Here is an 18626-nt window from a genome sequence, read left to right as displayed (position 1 = left end):
GAAATGTTCAGCAACACAATTGAACCCTCCCCAACCATAGTTGCTTTCCCCCACCAAATACACTCCCCAAGACTAGCATCCTCTTTTAGCCCCGCTAATCCTTTCCAAACAAGTATTTGCATGGAGGATGGTAATCTTTCTATCATTTGGTGACAAGTTGATGGAAAACAAGGAATTTGTTTTCATCTTCATCGTCATGTGACAAGTTGATGGAAAACAAGGAATTTGTTTTTGTTTTCATCTTCATGTGCATGTGTAGAGTGATTCAATGGTCTTGGTTGTACTAGGAGGTTTTGGAGTGGTTAGATACGTTCTAGTTATTAGTAACTCTTTCAATGGAAATGGGAGAACCAAGTTCAAATTATTCTCTTTATTTTTATCAAAATAGGATGAAGGATGGCTTTATTCTATACTATATTGTATGGTGAAAGGCTTGATGTGACGAGGGGAAGTAATGCCATTGCACGAATGTGAAGTGAAAATCCCCATTTTAGAGAAGTGAAAGTGACTTTCAAAAAACAAAAGAAAAGAAGTGAAAGTGATGGGCCTTTTAGCGCTTCATCTATTTGTTGTATTGAGACTTTCCTTCCTCCTGTATGCTCCAAAACTTTGCACTAGAGGTAGCTCTAAAAGTGACGGTTTCTTTGCATTTGGAAAACTAAGACCATGTATAGGTACAATCAAGTACTCATAATTAACATGGGGGGTGGATGATCAAGTGTAGCGTGGTGAAGCAAGAGTTACATCAGGGTTAACTCTCCTTTGCCAAATGATTCCATGGCATCTTTAATCCCATGTCCATGGCATGGAGGAGTTGAAGGCATTTTGAGACATACAAAAGTTTAGTCTATGGTGCGCTATCAATTGCAAAATTTCTTCAGTCCAAATCCAACCTAGGAGGCCCCATAGATGTGAGGGCCTTAGACATTACAAGAATTTTACACCATTAAACTATTTGTGTCTCAATTTATTGTGCAAAATCATTATAATCGGCCCTACTTAGACCAACAAGGAGAGAGAGAGAGAGAGAGAATGGTCAAGGAGGGAAAAAAGCACTCAAAAGATGTATGTATCTACACACAAAGAGAGAGAGAGAGAGAGTTAATTGTATGCACGTGTGCATGTGTGAGCAAATATTTGGAAAAGTTAAAAAAAGCCTTGTAAATCACATCAAGGATTTCAAAGTCTTGGCTAAAAGTATGGCCTATTTTAGTGAGTGAGTGTGCTCACATGAGATCTTGAATGCTTGTGGGGATGTCCTTTGTGGTGTAATGGGAGTGGCATGGGTAGGGACTCTTAGAGATTTGGAAAGTAGGGGGGTGGAAAATGGGATGTGAGCAATGTATTCCCAACCCCCTAGTAGACACCAAAGTACGCCATCTACAAGGGGCACACCGGGCAAGGAGTGTAATTGCCCAAACTACATGGGTTTGAGGATGTGAGCAATGGTCATGTTAAAGCAGAGGCATGGATTGATCAACTGATGATTTGGCCCTATCGAGGGGGCAGATGCTCGGAGGATATGCAGAGGAGGCACTGGGCGGGTACCTAGAATTGGGCTGAGGTGAGGTAATGTTGATGAGCAATGTATTGGAGGTGGAAAGGGTACAAGGAATGAATGGCAAAAAAAAAAAAAGCAAGGGGGGAAGGGGTGGAGGAGAGGGACGGGAGGGAAACGGAGAGTCTCAAATTTTTGGGTGTGTAAAGGGGGGCGGTTTTCATAAACCTGAGGTGGGTTTGGGGCCAAAAAAAAGTTAAAGAAAAAGAAAAGGTTTGTTTTGAGAGTCAGTTGGCCGGTTTTTGGCTATCTTGGCGGTGTGGTCGCTAAATGTGGGGGGGGCGGAGAATAGGCAGAAGCGCCAGCCACGTCAGAAGCGCCGCCGTCCTTACAAAGGCTTTTTTTCCCTCCGCGCTTGGTTACAATTTCCACGGTCTCAAAAATGTTCACCCTTTTTCTTCGTCTTCTTCGTCTTCTTCCCTTTGATTCACCATCTTCTTCCTTCGCCTCCGATCATTCTCCTCCTCGCTTTCGCTTCTGCCCGCTCTGCATCGCCGGATCTACAGTCTCACAATCATAGATCTCGACGTCCCGCAGTAGCAGAAGCAGCCGCCGCCATCGCACCACCATCGCCTCTCCCCCGCCTTTGCTCCTCCCCCTCATGCTCCCCCCCCCACCCCCACAGAGTACGAGGAGATCTCTCTCTCTCTCTCTCTCTCTCTCTCTCTCTCCTTCCCCCTTCCCCCATCGATCTCTCCTCCCCCCCCCCCCCTCTTTATGTTTTTGCTCTCCTTCTTGACCATCCATTCCTTGTCACATATCGCTTTTCGCCTCCGCTTCCCCCCCCTTTGCCTCGAGATCTCTCTACCGTCCCGCATACATACATACATCTCTTCAGCGTCTCTTCTTGGAGGCGCCATCCAGCTTTAACCCTCCAGGCGACGTGACAACATGGGCAGATCCGCACCTAGGGGCGATGGATGACGCGCAGGTGGGGTTGATGGCCGCTCCGCAGCTCTCCTGGCCGCAACCCTCATTGGGCTCCGGCGCCAGCAGCGCTTGGGGCACCTGGGAAGAGCTCCTGCTTGCTAGCGCCGTGAAAAAGCACGGGACCGACAAGTGGATCCTCGTCTCTACGGAGCTTCAGGCTCGCGCCAGGGCAAACAATGCGTCGCCCTCGCGCTTCACGCCGGAGGTAAGGTTTACGTTCCCCAGTCTGCTTTCGATCCATCCGTCGAGACTCCCGGAAAAGGCCTAAGAATTGCACCGTTCGTGGGCGTCATGGATGTCTACAGGCCTGCAGAGCGGAATATTACGCCATCAAGGGTCGTTACAGCAGGCAAGAGAGGTATACGAATTGCTGCCAGTCCGTTTCATGGACGTGGATTCTGGATCGGCTTGTGGGTCGTCAGATTCGAGGTGTGGCTAACGAACGTTTGTGCTGCAGGGAAGGGGATTTGACCAACGACATGCCTTGGTTCGAGGAGCTGCGCAAGTTGAGGGTCGCCCAGCTGAAAAGGGAACTCGAGCACCATGACAACTCCATCGGGTAAGCTCTGCACGAGAATAAATTCTATACGGCGTTCGAATCCGGTACTCGTATTGCAAGGGGCCGTTTTAAAAGTCAAATCTAATCTTCGAGGCTGTATGTTTTTCAGGAGCCTTCAGATTAAGCTCAAGAAGTTGAAATCTGAAAGGGAAAAAAGCTTGCAGATTGGCAACAAGCAGTTGGGAAAAGCAGTCGCCCAGGCCTATCAGACGGACGGAGCAAGATCAATTAGTAGTGCAGACGCTCGCCATTCCTCTGGCGATCTTGCCTTGGAAGGCCGAGAGCCTGGCGAGGTCTCGGGGTCATCGAGGGATGATGCACCGCATACTGCTGCTGAGGACGAGTGTAAGGCACAGGTGGCCGTCCTAGAAAAGAGCGTCTTTGAAGGGTTCGGAAAAGACCATGAAAGCTTGGAAAACGAAGGGAAATGCGACGAAGCCCTAGACGTGGGTGGGGTTGACACCATAGAGGGAGTCAACTTGATGGTATATGATCAAGGCCAGTGCGTCGAAGGAGAAGCGCCGAAGGGTGTTGACAGCTCTGAAAGGGGAGGGGAAGGACACTCCATAGCATGCTTGCAGGAGGAAACAAATTCCAAGGAAGGGGGTGGCGGTGATAGCAATTCAGCGGAGATCCTTGCCGGGAGCCGTGATGCTGATGTCAGCAGTCACCTTGGTAAGAGCACCGATGTGGATGCTGGAGATAGGGAAGGGGAACACCATCTCAAAGGAGACTGCTTGGTGGCCAGGACTGCTGGAGTGGGATCGGTGGTGTTGAAGACCGGGGGTGTTATTCCTCCTCCACCAGAGTGGGGTTCCTCTAGTGTTGACGGGGATGATGGGCGTGCCAAATCTGTCGTTCCACAAACAGAACGTGAAGATGTTACCGCCGAGGATGAAATAAGGTCGGATGATTTGGTAGGAGCCTCCACCGGCCACTCCTTGCCTAAGGTGACGGTGAATCCTCCTAGCGATGTAGATCATCACGAGGGTTTGGGGGATGTGACCTCTCCTCGGCTCAAGCAATCGTCATCATTCCAGCACAGGCGAGCTCCTGATGGAAGCGCTCTGGTAACAGCGGGTGCTGGCAAAGAGACCTGCCAGCCAGATCAAGAACATAGAGACGTGCTGCTTAGGCAGTCAGGCGACAAGGCAGTCCCTGAATGCAAGCAGAATTTGCTAGTTGAATCGGCAGATAGCACAGAAGATAAACAGCAGGAGGAATTTCCTGCGGTCTCTGAAAGTAAGAAGCCTGGTGATGCACCTCCGGGTAGTAAGGAGGGAACAGAGATGCCTGCTCCCGAAGCTTCATCAAAAGTTGCAGCTGCAGAGGTCAAAAGAGGCCATCAGAGTCTGGCCTCTAGAGAGTTGCCAACCATCTCTGGGCCTTTAAAGTTCGAGGATAGAAATTTGAGCAATAGTTCTACTGAAAATTCAGAACTGCGAGAGGTCTGGGGCGAGTCTGCTGAGGTGGTTGATAAGGAGACTGAGGCAGTGAAGAAGAAAGAAAGAGTCACAGGCTGGGGAAGGAAACGGAAACTAAAGAAATCAATCACAAAAGATCTAGCTTCTGATGACAAAGAAGAGAGGGAAGCAAACAACCCCCTCACACGACTGGAGACCTCTGTGAAGACAGAATCTGTGACCACGAGTCGTGAAGGCAGTGATAGCATCCGTGGCCAAGGAGACAAGGAAGCCAATGATTGTGATACTGAGGCTTGGCACCAGATGGAGAGGTTCTCTGGAGACAGCAGGGTTGAGAAGAGTGAAGTGGGCTCCTTTGTGGATGGCAACGAGGACATCTCTCCAATGAGCAGGAGGAACAGGAGGGAACCAAAAGTATCCGGAAAGCTTTTGCCTCTCTTAGAGTGTCTCAGGACCATCTGTGCCCACAAGTGTGCTCCTTTGTTTAAACACAATCAAGAAAGCCAGGTAAGAGCCTGTCTGTTGTCATTGTGTAGAAGAGTTGCCATGGTATGTGGCAGAGCATGTGTACTGTGTGCCCATCTTGCAAGGTCTTTGTAATGTGTTGCCTGATTTTCTAGTGTGTGCTGCTGTTCCTTGTTACGCATGGAGTAAATAACTCGGGCTGAATCTTGTGAAGTTAACAGATGCAATTTTTGTTTCGCCTTCTTACACATGGATCTGGGCACTTGTCTACATTGTATATGCTTGAAGCTGATTGTAATCTTGATGTGCAGGACAATCCAAGATATGACCGTCTGATCAAGGCCCCTCTAGATTTGGGAATGATACGATCCAGATTGGAAGAAGGCCAGTATTCTGGAAGCTTGCACTTTTTCAGGGACTTGTTGCTCATGGTTAACAATGCGTTGGTGTACTATACAAGGGATTCCCAGGAGTTTATAGCTGCCACAGGGCTTCGAGAATGTGTAGTGAAAGAGATGGCAAATGTTCTTGAAACAGAGGCTCTCCTAAAACAAGAGGGGCCTTCCATCAGAAAGCGAGACTCTAGGGTGGGCTTGGATTCTGCTAAAGCTGGGCAGCCTATTCCAGGGAAGCAGGGGAAACGGAAAGGGATTAAAAGGTCTTATGAAAATGACTCAGCCACCAGAGATATGGCCTTGAAACAGAGAGCACAGCCTGATGTAGGTGGAAGTGTGGACAGCCACGATAAATCTGGTAATCAAAATCTCCCCACCGGAGAAAAGCATGTTTCAATGGCAGAAAAAGGTCTCAGTGACACTAGGAATGCTCAAAAGAGTGGCACTGTGGTGGAAATGAGGCTTAAGGATGAGACTTTGAGAGGGCAAAAATCCTCTGATGGGTTGAAAATGGGCCTCTCCAACCATGCAGAAGAAAAGGAGTCCAAGGAACCAGCATCAAATAAAGCAGCCAATGTATATGTGGAGGATATAAAGGGTCCAGAAAGTCTGGCTAACAGCAGGGATCCTATCGTAAGTAGGAAAGGCAGTTTTGCAAAGGCAATTAAGCTCCCCAAGGCTTCGACTGTTGTATCAAAGAAAGGTGTGGAAAGCAGTGTCCCTAAGACTCATGCTGCTATCCGACAGCCAGATATTGTTGTACAAGAGCCTGTAAAGAGAGGCGTTGGTCGCCCTCCCAAGCATTCTCAACAGCAAGTCCCGCAGAAACCTAAAGGTGCAGAGGCACCAAACCCACCCCGGAAACGAGTTAGAAGGTGATGAGGCGTCGCTTGTTTTTTGTAGAGTGTTTTTGAGTTGTATGTTATCCAACATTCATTAAGCAGAAAGGGGGGAAGTTGAGTACCCTAGCAAGATCTGCTTGCAACGTTGTAGACCATAATGCCTGTCAACAACCCAGTCCTGAAGAGAATACTTCATGGCAGTGTTCCTTTGTAACCTCAAAAGTGAGGTAAAGGTCTCTAGCTAGTCCATTGACAGTTTACGTAAACACTCGTCTGTTTTGTGCTGCCGTGTTCTCATTTTTGTTCAGCTGGTCCTCATGGTACATGGAATCCGTTTAACAAAAATAAAAATCACTAAGAGGGCTCACCATGCTGACTGGGAGAACCAACTCCCAAACACAAACCCTAGACCTCATGGGTGTATCTTGGATCCTACTGAATTAAAGAAAGTAGCAAGGAGGCCTACACATAACAATATTACTGACTCACTCCCGCAAATTGAGCTTGCTAACTCAACGGTCTGAAGTATGATAGGTAGCAGTAAGATGCCCAATCATGCTCTATTATTGTGATTCTGAAAACAATTTTTTTTAATGAACAGTTTTTTTTGTTGGAGACAACTAGATATCCCCATTGCATGTGGACCTGATATGCTTCTAGTTGCTATGTGATTTATGTAGTTTGGATTTGTGCGTTGATGTTTGATTTAGGCTATGACAGCAATAGAATTGCTTTTCACAAAAGCATTCTTAGAAAACTTGGTACTTTATTCCATAATCCATTTAAAACAAATCATATAGAGTAAGAACTCTATTCTTAATGGCTACATGATCACATAAAGGTGAAGAGGGTGGTATATAGTGCCATGGTGTCAGACGAAAAAATGGGAGTGATCCTAGGTCCTCATGATTAGATCAATCTCACTCGTGCCATTGTAGAGGGCCTAGTACATCTCTTCCACTGACTCTTGATGGTGACAGTGCTCAAACAGAAGCTAGTATATAGGCCATAGTGGATGTTTGGCCGACTAAAACATGTGCTCTTCTTGAACACCAAATCTTATCGCAAAGGAATGTTGGATACGACCTCTCAAGCCGAACTAGTGGTGGTGGACTTGTGATGGCAAGATTTGTAGGACCATGTCTTAGGGGACATTGCATGAAGAAAGCATGGTCACCAGGTTGAGACTCATTTAAAGAAAAAGCACCAAATCCTTTGTCCCACATAGTTGCTCCCCATGTCATAATGCAAGACTCGAATATGATATAAGAGAGTAGAATGAAAACATTGGTCCAAACCAGCATGGCAATGTGACAATTCCACAAGCAATGTTTGTACGTTTCCTCTGCAAGTTGCCATCTAATACAAAGTGAAGGTGTCTCTCTTCTAAAATCTTGTATTCGATCCTTGTTGAACATTGAAAAAGGGCACTGGCTTGGAAGCAGTGGGAGTTGGCCAAGACCACTCCCTTGGATCTCACTCTAGCTTTGGTAAGGTCTCCCTTGAAATATCTAGAGACTCCATCGAGGCTCCTCTGTGGGAGTCAATCGGGAGGCATCTATTGACCATTGCTTTCCAAGGACTCCATCTAGGCTCCTTTGTGGGAGTCAATTGGGAGGCATCTATTGACCATTGCTTCCCAAGGCAGCCTACAACTCTGATCCTCTGCCAGCAAGGATCCTACTCTTCCATTGGTTGCCTACATGCAAGTCTATGAGAAGTATCTGCAGAATAATGAGACAGGTGCTAGCCCACTCTCACACCTAAACACATGCCAAGCTCATTGAAGCATCCAGACCAATTGATTCTTTGCCTCAAATTGTCAGTAATGTTTGGCCCAATGATTCTCATCGCATGAATCACACATGGGCCTTGTAGTTATGTGGATAAAGCATAGCCAAAAGAAATGTTGGAATAGTGATGGGGAATTGACTAAAGCTCTTGAGGATAATCGGAATTAACTAATAAATAATGGTTTATTTGTGTTCTAGGCACCTTGAAAATATGCACTTAGCAAATGACCTTTAGGAACTTCACAAGTTATGTCCATTGTCAGGTCCCCGGGGTTAAGAGTTTCAAAAAGCTTCTCTTAGTTTTATAATTGGAACGCATAGAAGATTAGAAAAGAGAAATCTTGAATAATAATTGGAAAGTGTTTGCCTAGTAGTTGAGGGTTGAACTCGTTGCCAAGCAACGCAGTCAACTAAAACCATAATTATCGAGGGCTAAGTAATATGAAGCAAAAGTTTTGAATTCTTCGCTAGCTAAGCCTCAGCTACAAAGGCAACACCCAATAGAATCCCTTCTTATGTAAGAAGCATTAATCGGTAATCTTGACAAGGCTCATATCAATTACATGGCCATCACAACTTACATAAGGGTGGTTGTAGCTAAGCCTCAACTACAAAGGCAACACCGAATAGAATCCCTTCTCATGTAAGAAGCATTAATGGGTCATCTTGATACGGCTCATATCAACTACATGGCCATCACTTGTTTGTAGCTTACAGAAGGGTGGTTGTTGCCAAACCACCCACCCCAATAAGAAAGACTATCTAAAGTTACATAGGAAGACATGGAGACATGAGCCTAAAGCAAGTGTTAATGCTCTTTTTGAGAAGACGGTTGTAACTAACAGTCTTGAGTTGCTGATAAAGTTGTAAAATTCATTCCCTCTTTGTAGACAATATTTGCTAGGGAGGATTTTTTGAACGATACCGATACATAGGAAGATTTGAGAGAGGTAAGTCTAAAGTAGGTAATATTGCATGCAAAGTCAATATTAGAGATCGTGGGGTGAAAAAACAAAGCCAAATTTTGGTGATAAAGATGCAAAATTGTACTCCTTTGTAGATGAGATTAGCTAGGGGCCCTAGGCTATAGCTTTTGCATGGTTGTTGATTCAACGTGATTGCATGGTGAGATACTTAAATGGTAGGGCCAAATGGCCAAAAGTTGGACTATGGGGGATAAAAAACCACTTGGCAACTACAAAACTACACCATTATGGTTGGCTCAGTAATGGTCAAACTATTTGGCATTAAAAAAAAATCATGGAGAAAAATCAAGCCAATCATTTGAAGGAAACCAAACTATGGCCAAGGGGTAAGTAGAGCACAATACCACCAACCATGTGGTAACTCTATGAATCCTCATGAAAGAGAGCCAATCCATTAGGAATGCTTCATTGGCTTTTGATGCAGTTTCGAGACTAGATTTGTGAAAAAAAAGGAAGAATTGGGATTGCTTTTACATGCCTAAATATATGAGTATGCACACAATCATATTAGAATGAAGAAACGATATCATAGTTCCTCACTAGTGACATTGGAGTTAGGCATGGCTGCCCTCTATTCCACTTGGGATGTGAATCATACTTTTACATTTCACGATATGGGTATGAGATGCAAAATTGATGTTAGTTGGCTTTGAGTTCATGTAGACAAAAGCCACCACTTAGGTATCTTTAGGGGTAGCCAAATGGTTCAGATGGTGGACAATTTATATACCTAGAGGTTGAAGCTCCTTCCAAGCACATATGGTAGAGTGTGTAAAGAAAATAATGGAGATGGGGTGATAATAGTATTATGCCTTTGAGAACACATGTTTATGTGGTGGAGTCTTAAGATATACCTGATTGATGCTAGTTTTTCTCTACAAGGTTGAGATTTTGGGGAAGCTTCTCACGAGATAGTTGTAATGACATGGGAGAATCTACAAAGGTTGGGAAAAGAGAATGGAGAGAGGAGTCACACATCAACAAGGCACATAAGTCCTACAATAGTGCAATGTAGAATACATTAATAATGGCCAGCCCCTTAGAGACACCCTTCTTAGAGATCTTACCACATTAGAGGCCTCTTTACAATGTATTTCCTAGGAGTAAAAGGAATTTAGGAACATCTTTTATAAAATATTTCTACTATATGCAACATAGGAATCCATCATGCATGGCTGCTTTCTTTATTATACAAGGGCCCTTTCATAGGCACATCTTCTTGAGCTAGTACCTGAATAGAAGTAGAGGTCAATATTATAAACCCATAAACTTCGCATCCTGATACTCACTTGAGAAACTAGTGCCACTTAAGCACATGATCAATACATTGCCATGCAGCTTGTGGCCCACTACCCTCTACTTCATAAAGTGACATTGTAAAATATGTTTTTCTATCGTAATCACATATGTGCCTTTTAATTATTGAACATGTGTGTGCTAGTATAACAAAAAGATCTAATACCCATTCATTTTTGTAAGAGAAAAAATCAAAAGCTTGCTTTTGATAAGGATTCACCAACTCCCCATGCATTTCCTTGGATGTACATTGAAGGTCCTTTGTGACTATAGATATAATTTGACATCAACGATGGAAGGGATCCATCACATGATTCATACTCTTCTTGCCATCAATAGCTCAATAGCTAAGAGAACGTTTCAACAGAAGATGTGAATTGGTTTGAGTATATGGCTTCACCCTACAAGAAAACCCCAAAAAAGAAAAGCAGATATGAACATTGATTATTTTGCCAATGCCATTATGCCCCTCTAGATGCCAAAATGGAAGCCAGAAACATCCAAAGTGATGCAATAGTGAGATTACAAAATTATTCAATGAGATTTGAAACCTTAGCCCCACATATGCTTTGAGCATGACTAGATCCTAGTTTTTAAAGGTGCCTTAGGGAATGTTTTCTATAAGGGATATTTTTTTGGTACTGGTATCCCTAAGTCATTTCTAGTTTATAAAATTTAGGCTTATCATTCCCCAATCAATAAGCACAAAGAGAATTATCAAGCTCAATTGTGTTGTTTCTTATCTTTCTTCATAGCAATGAGCCATGACTGAATTTGCTATAAAATTTAGGCTTGCTATCATCAAATCAATAGGAAGCACAAAGAGAACCATCCAACTCTATTGTATTGCTTCTTGTCTTTTTTTACATGATCAATGATCTATGAAAAACTATACGGTATGTTAAATTACACGGCGCAGTGGAACATAAACTGAACAAAGAATAGAGAGTACATAGCAAACTGAAGACGAACAAAATTTTCCTTCAATAATGAAGTAGTACAGATGATGGCTCCATCCACCCGTGTGCTCCCACAATGGAGATCTAGACAGATACTAGGTGAAGAGCTACTAGCTGGAAGATCTTTGCTGGAAGATCTGATCTAGTACAATGGACTGGAGAGGTCACCTCTTTATAGCTATGAGGGGGGTAGTTGGATCAACATAGTCGGTGGAACCGACCAGTCAACCTAGTCAGTGAAGCCGACCAGTCAACATAGTCAATGGAATCGACTAGTCATCCATGGAATATTCAAGGAATATTCTCTATATCGTCGCCTCGGGGGCTCTCACCCCCGAACCCCCACCAGGGGGGCCGCTAGCCCCCCTGGGACCCCCTAGCTGGGGGCCAAGTGGCCCCTAGGCCCCAGCAAGAGTAAGGGGCTCCCACACAATCACCTTTCTACCATCAATGGTCTCATTGATAAACCTCATCTAACATGCAAGTTAGGATCCATCCAGTGTCGCGGGCTCACACATGGCTTCTCCTCATATGGGGGGCTTACAACTTGAGCACCTTGGACCACTGGTGGTTATCCTAGGAGGGTGGGGCATTGAGCATATCTAACACGGTACTCCACCTAAGGCATCCCAATTGCATGGACATTGCTATTTCTGATGCAAGAAACCATTTGATCTTGATCTAATTAACTAAAAGACCACTTAGGTTTGACTATTCCAATCCGATACTAGATGTTAGCAATCTTGGTATATGCAAACAAGTAGTGTACTCAAAGATGAAGGGATACAAACATTCTTGTTACTACTAGCTCTTATATGGGAAGCTACAAGACATTTAGAAATCTCGGATGGTGAGGGATGGTAGCACAATATTTATATGGGAATATTCAATAGAAGCAATTTTAAGAGATTTGTATGGTTTTCTTACATTTAATATGTGAGCATGAGTCTAGCTAGGATGATAGCATCCCTCACATTGGTTGCTAGCATCCTATATGAGTGAGGCAAAGATTCACGTGTGGCTTGTAGCTAATAAGCAATGGTAGCATCCCTTATTAGCTAATAAGGAGTGGTAGCTAATAAGGGATGGTACCATCCCTATACTGAGGCAAAGATTCAGTGTGGCTCATAGCTAAATAAGGGATGGTAGCATCCCTTATTAGCTAACAAGAGATGACGTAAAGATTCACGTGTGGATTGTAGCTAATAACGGATGGTAGCATTCCTATACTGACCAAAAAAGCTAAGAAAGTAATGAGAGCTAGGCTTTCTTTTCTACTTGACTTCGAGCAAACCTTGAACACCAACTCTCATGGGTCACAATTTAGTTTTCTCAATATGTGCATTTGTATCATGGAAACTTTATGCTTATAAAGTATTAATTATAAAAATTGGGATAAAAAACATATCTAAAATAAAATTCAGTACAAAGGACATTTTGTCCATACTCAAAGTGTTGAAAGCCACTTTCTCCAAAATAGGTTTCATAATGTCATCATCTTATTTGGGACAAGGGATTTGTGTTTCACTCTTTGAATTACTCCTTGACATTTGATGAGAAAAATCTTGGTGACCACCTTTTTTTTTCACCCTTTGGTTTTCCTCTTCTATCATTTGAAAAAGATGGTATAAATCAAGTCCCAAATGGATATGCAAGTAGAAACATGGCTCAATCTAAGAGCATGTGAGATATTTCTCCTCACCCTATGGCAAAATGATCATAAATTCAAAATTTTTTTCATGACTTTGTAGATAGGTGCTCTCAAAATGAGTTTGATAAGATTCATTTACTCCTATGATAGAGGACAAGCATGGGAATTTGGAGGTTTCTCTAATTAAGTTCAATGATGAATCTAATTGTATATGTTCAAATTTCAAGTTTTTTTTGCAATGTCTTCATTTGTATCTTAAAATTTAGAGTAGGAGAGCCAAACCATTGTAGATATTAAAATTTTAGTGAAAATCGTGTGTAAAGGAGATTATTCAAGGAGACAACTCATTGAAAATTGTGTGAAAAGGAGAACATTAATGGAGGATTTGAAACATTCAAGTTCCATAATGGGCAAGTTAAAGAGTCTTTTATCACTTGGACTAGTTACATAAACCTATGAGACATTTTGCTACTAGAATATAGTGCCTATGGAAGTATGGAAAAAGAAGAGTGGAGTGTTCATCATGAGGTGTAATGATTAAATTTTGATCTTGTTCTTGCAATGAGGACTCATTCACATGGCAAAGAAAATCAGTGGCCTTTTAATGAATGTTCCCATAGTATCTTATAAATCTTTCAAGTTGTCTCATTGCATTGCTTTAGGAGTCATAAGTGATGCTACCTCGTTACCTCGTTATTTTTGTGGAGCATGATTTCATCATAACATTAGGCTTGCTCAAGTACAAGAATCTTTGGAATAAGATCCTTAAAGCAATAGTCATGAGTATCTAAAAACAATACGTCCAATTCAAAATTTGTGTTTGAATGGCTAATATCAAACATGGCAAGGTGTTGCCAAATAAAGTTTAGATTCATTTGCTTAACAATTTTACTACAAGATAAAATTGTGGTCAACATAGATATCTTATGATATATGCCAAGGAGAAATTGCATATTTATGTTAGCTTCACTACTATGATCTAGAAAAAAGACTTCAACAATGTCAAGATCCCTAATAAATGTTGATTCGGTGTATTTGCAACTTTTGCACATTTGAGGGATCCATGTTATAAGGGACAAGGAAAAGGTAAAAGGGACAAGATGGAGGTGGTATTATGCTTGGGTTTTGGAAAACAATTTCACTATTTTTTCTTACATTTGTTAATAGCTATTCTGATTTTGTTTGTAGACATGACCATGATAGATTTACAACTTCATCAAGAAAACTAAGATGTGGAATGATGGAAACTATGAAAGCATCAATATTTTTTTTTTGGGGGTAGATAAGTACATTGGAATGATCATTGATGGCATGGATCAAAAGTTTTAAAAATTTCCATGCTTGAAGCGCATGACCAAGGATGTGAAAGAATTAAATTTCATATGGTTGGATGCATGATGAGTTAATCCCAAAAGTTAATTTGACTTCTCTTAATAGCAATAATGATCCAAATTTTTTTGTTACGTTTTAAATCATGTTGAGGAGACAATCTCAACATCATGTAAATACCAACATGAGCATATTGCAAATAGTGTGTAAGGATAGAGTGTTATAGACTAAGGTTAGTGTGTAAGGATAGAGTGTTATAGACTAAGGTACAAAGTAGGGGAAATCATGGCACATGCAGAGCATCTTAACCTTAATCCAAAGTATGTGGTTGGATGTATAATCTATTACAGAGACTTATTGCCGAAAGTCTAACTTCTTTGGGAAATCTAGGCACATGGGAGCAACTCTAACCATAATTCTTAATTATACATTAATGTGGTATATAAGTGTGCTTTTCTTCATTTTGAAATACATATGTAGATTATAGACTTATGCCATTAAATTTCTCCCTCACTCTCCATCTCTCCTCTCCATTTTCACATGAGATAGAGACTTTTGAGACAAGGCCTTGTATTAGTGTTGGAAGGTGTAGAGTTTGTGTATGTATTTGCATTTTGCCTCCAACAAGTTTTATGTTTGCATTCCAATAAGGTTTATATTTGCATTCATTCTTTTTTTCCCCCCAAAGAAAAGAAATTCTATTTATTCTTTGACACAAACCAAACATACAAATCAACAATCCAAAGAATGTTGATCATGAGGAAAAAGAGCAAAAAATTGGTTGTCAAAAGACCTTCACGAAGACCTGGCTATTTATAGAGAACCCATATCATTGCCTAGGGAATCTTTTAGAACATGGCTAACAAACTAAGGTGGAGGTCCATAGATCTAGTGAATAAATCACATGGTAATGACAAAAAATACTTGTAGGGCAACATATACTTGTAGGCCAAGCCTTGCAAAAATGCTCCCCCCTTTCGTCAATCACTCAAGAAAGTAAAGTCTCGTGCTCCTAAATGGCATGCAAGGTCTAAGTGATATCTTGCCAAATGGCAATGAGGATGGCTACCAAGGGAAATTAATGGTCTCCCATCACAAAAACTACATCATAACCCTAATGTTGTAGGAAGTGATGGTGAACACCAATTCTAGGGTTGAGCTGCAAGCACAGCTCCTACCATCTCTGTTCCCTGTTAAAGAAGAACCCTCTATTTAAAGAGCCCTCTCTGGCATAATCATCCTCTGTCACACTGTTCCTCTGTTACTAGGTCAACTACATCATTTTTTGTTACCAGGTCAATTGCAACCTTTTTTGGTACCAGGTCAACCGCAACACGCTTTGTTTTTTCTGCATTGACAAGGAGACATCCTGGTCTCAGGATAAGAGATGCAAGCAACATTCACTTCCAACAAATAGAGCATCACATGATTCCAAAACACTACTGATCAGATCAGTGAATCTAAGCTTTAGCTCCTCTCCCTGCAAGATCTTGCCATAGCTCCTGAAATTTTTAACTAGTTCTTCATCCTGTCTGAAACCCAAGAAAGAGTGGATCTCTTGGACTATGACTATAGAGTAGCTTCTACACAATTTCACCAGGTCCAAGAGCAGCTGATAGAATCGGATAGAGCTATTACAGCCAATGAGCATCAAGTGGAGGTGCTATAGGAGAACATACGCACCCTCAGGATGAGGCAGAAAGAAATTAACAACTTGCTAAAGTACAGGTTAGACTGTGGTATTGATAGCCATAATAGTTAAAGTAGATGACTATCCTCTTATAATGTGGTAGGGTAAGAACTGCATGGTCTGTTGTCTACACATCATAGATGAGTGCATGATTCGATGGCCCCAGTGCCATGCTCTATATGTGTCTTGCTTGGGGTGTTTGTGGATGTAAACTCGCTTTGTAGAGATCTTGGTTGTGGCCTCCCACTGCCTACATCATGGAAAGATCAATTGTGCCTGCCTATTGCATCTATCCATAGCAAGAGACAAAATGCTACAACAAATCACTAGGTGGGTCTACTAAGCAAAAAGAAAGGGCCTTCACCAACCCCTTGAAAGAAGGGAGCCTAAAGTAGAGAAGTCCAAGCTCGAGAATCAAGAAAAATGGTTGATCTCCCCAAGAAGCTCAAAGCGATTTGATGAAGGGATCTCAAAGCAGAAAGTAAAATGTGGAAGTAGCCCCTTGAAGGAAAGGAGCAAGAAGGGCCCATCCTTCAAGCAATTGGATGTACCTAAAATACTTCCAAGCAATATGATATAGCTAAAAGACCTCAATGTATGAGAAATATATGTCCAATTATTAATGAAACCACTCTTTAATTACTGCCAGAGTTGTCAAATGTTTGTGACCATTTGAATTCTAGTTTCCTCTTTAAAAACTAAGCTATTTTAGGATATTCCTTTATACAAACAAGTTGTTTTAGGATTACAACTAGCACGATGGTAGTACAACATAGGTGGTCTCACAATTTAGGATCGCAACAACTAGCAAAGTGGTAGTACGGGGTACGTGGCACCAACAAGGTGGTAGTATAGGGTAAGTGGTCACCAACATGGTGGTTGGTTGCATATGATATATGGGACCTTGAGGCGTCTCCTTTAGGGGCAGGGGTCATATTGACATGCCACTAGATATATAGGGCATGTCGATATGGCCCTTGCATCCAAAGGGGACCCTTCAAGGCCCATATCAACAATTGCAATACGAGCTATTTAAGGATCATGGTGGTTTCCTTCAAAATTATTACAAGATAAATGTGGTCACCAACCCGATGGTATTACAAGATAGGTGGCATACATTTTATTTATATTTATACACATACCTTTGTAAGTCTAGAATACATCCAATCATTTGGTATTACTAAAAAATCATTGTGGGTCAATGGTTGTAAAACAAGCTCAGTGGGGATTTACTATTTGGAATTTACATTTAACAAGTGCAATGGTTGTAAAACAAGTGCAGTGGGGATTTACTATTTGGGGATTTACATAAAACAAGTGCACTGGGGATTTACTATTTGGGATTTACATAAAACAAGTGTAGTGGGTTTGGGATTTATCAAATTTTCCAAGATAACTGGAATATCTTTTCCTTATAATGCATTTTCTTGTGCTGTCTTGGTCATCCACCACTCCAAAACACCCCATGATGTGTTCATGCATGTCTAAATCCATTTTGAAGATACTCTTGTCTAGGCATAGCTTGCAACTAGAACTTAATAGCTCTTACTAGATGAGAGTATACAAATGTTTGTAGATGCTTATGTAACAATTTGTAATTGCGGCCTCTCTTGATGTTTTTTTGTACCAGACAACTCCAACTATACATCCTACTTCTCATAGCTTGTTCCTTAATCAGCCTTGAATGCTTCCTCAACATTGTTCTTGGGCTTGGTATATTGCAACACAAAGTATGGGTCCTCTTCCAGACACTCAGTGAGTTCATCAAAAGAATCCCCAAAGCGTGGTGAGTCATCATTTGTCTCTCCATCTTCACGTAGAGGGAAAATTCTAACTATCTCCCAAGTCTTCACAGTCGTATTGTCGTCACAACTGTCATGAGGAATTGTGATGCACAAACTATAGAAACAAGAAAGTTTTCATATTTTGAGCACGTGGTTGTTTGAAAAGCCCCATATGCTATCTAAACTATGAGTTCCTTTAATGGACTCACAATCATGTCTATTTCTCCTTTGTACTTCATTCATTTTCACTTCATGGAACACTCTGTGCATGACACTATTCTTGAGGCTTTGTTTACTGCATGTAGATTGTTCCCGTACGAAGAGATTGGTTGTTGTAGAAACAAGAAAGTTTTCTTATTTTGAGCATGTGGTTGTTTGAAAAGCCCCATATGCTATGCAAACTATGAGTTCCTTTAATGGACTCACAATCATGTCTATTTCTCCTTTGCACTTCATTCATTTTCACTTCATGGAACACTCTGTGCATGACAATATTCTTGAGGCTTTGTTTACTGCATGTAGATTGTTCCCGTACGAAGAGATTGGTTGTGAGCCATGTTATAACATCATGGGCATCATTGAACTTTTATTGAGGGCATGTTAGTTGGTGTTTGAACAGAGATACTTAATAAGAGCACCACATCCATCATGTTCCCCTTTGCCATGGCTAGCCCTAAGAAATTCCACATCATGTTTAGACTCGCTAAGGATTTAAACCTTGAGACAAAGTAGAATCCACGAGCTGATTTAAGCTGAGAGGAAACACCATCTGACCACACCATCTGATGGGAAGCACCATCTGACCACACCCGATATTGTTTTATATTTTCTTGTACATGGGGATCATCATTTTTTAGACATCCCCAATGCAATAGAAAAGCATGCTGCACAAATAAGATGTTGTGTTCCCTATCATCCAAAATGTAGAAATGGTATGTGCGTTGTGTGTAGATGACAGGTGGTGA

General features: G+C 41.9%; 1 protein-coding gene across 1 annotated transcript; it reads left to right on the top strand.

The window, feature by feature from the left end:
- The first annotated feature begins 1975 nt into the window (after positions 1 to 1975).
- Positions 1976 to 6454, top strand: LOC147894066 (uncharacterized). The gene is made up of 5 exons (XM_087384683.1): positions 1976 to 2693; positions 2794 to 2846; positions 2946 to 3047; positions 3157 to 4978; positions 5248 to 6454. Exons 1-5 carry the CDS (start codon positions 2475 to 2477, stop codon positions 6208 to 6210), a joined length of 3159 nt encoding a protein of 1052 aa, XP_087240809.1. The 5' UTR covers positions 1976 to 2474; the 3' UTR covers positions 6211 to 6454.
- Positions 6455 to 18626: the final 12172 nt, after the last annotated feature.

Source organism: Dipteris shenzhenensis, chromosome 14 (genome assembly GCF_047967505.1).
Source record: "Dipteris shenzhenensis isolate YYH24624 ecotype China chromosome 14, Dip_SZ_1.0, whole genome shotgun sequence".
NCBI lineage: Eukaryota > Viridiplantae > Streptophyta > Polypodiopsida > Gleicheniales > Dipteridaceae > Dipteris > Dipteris shenzhenensis.
This window is presented reverse-complemented; position numbering and strand designations above follow the sequence as displayed.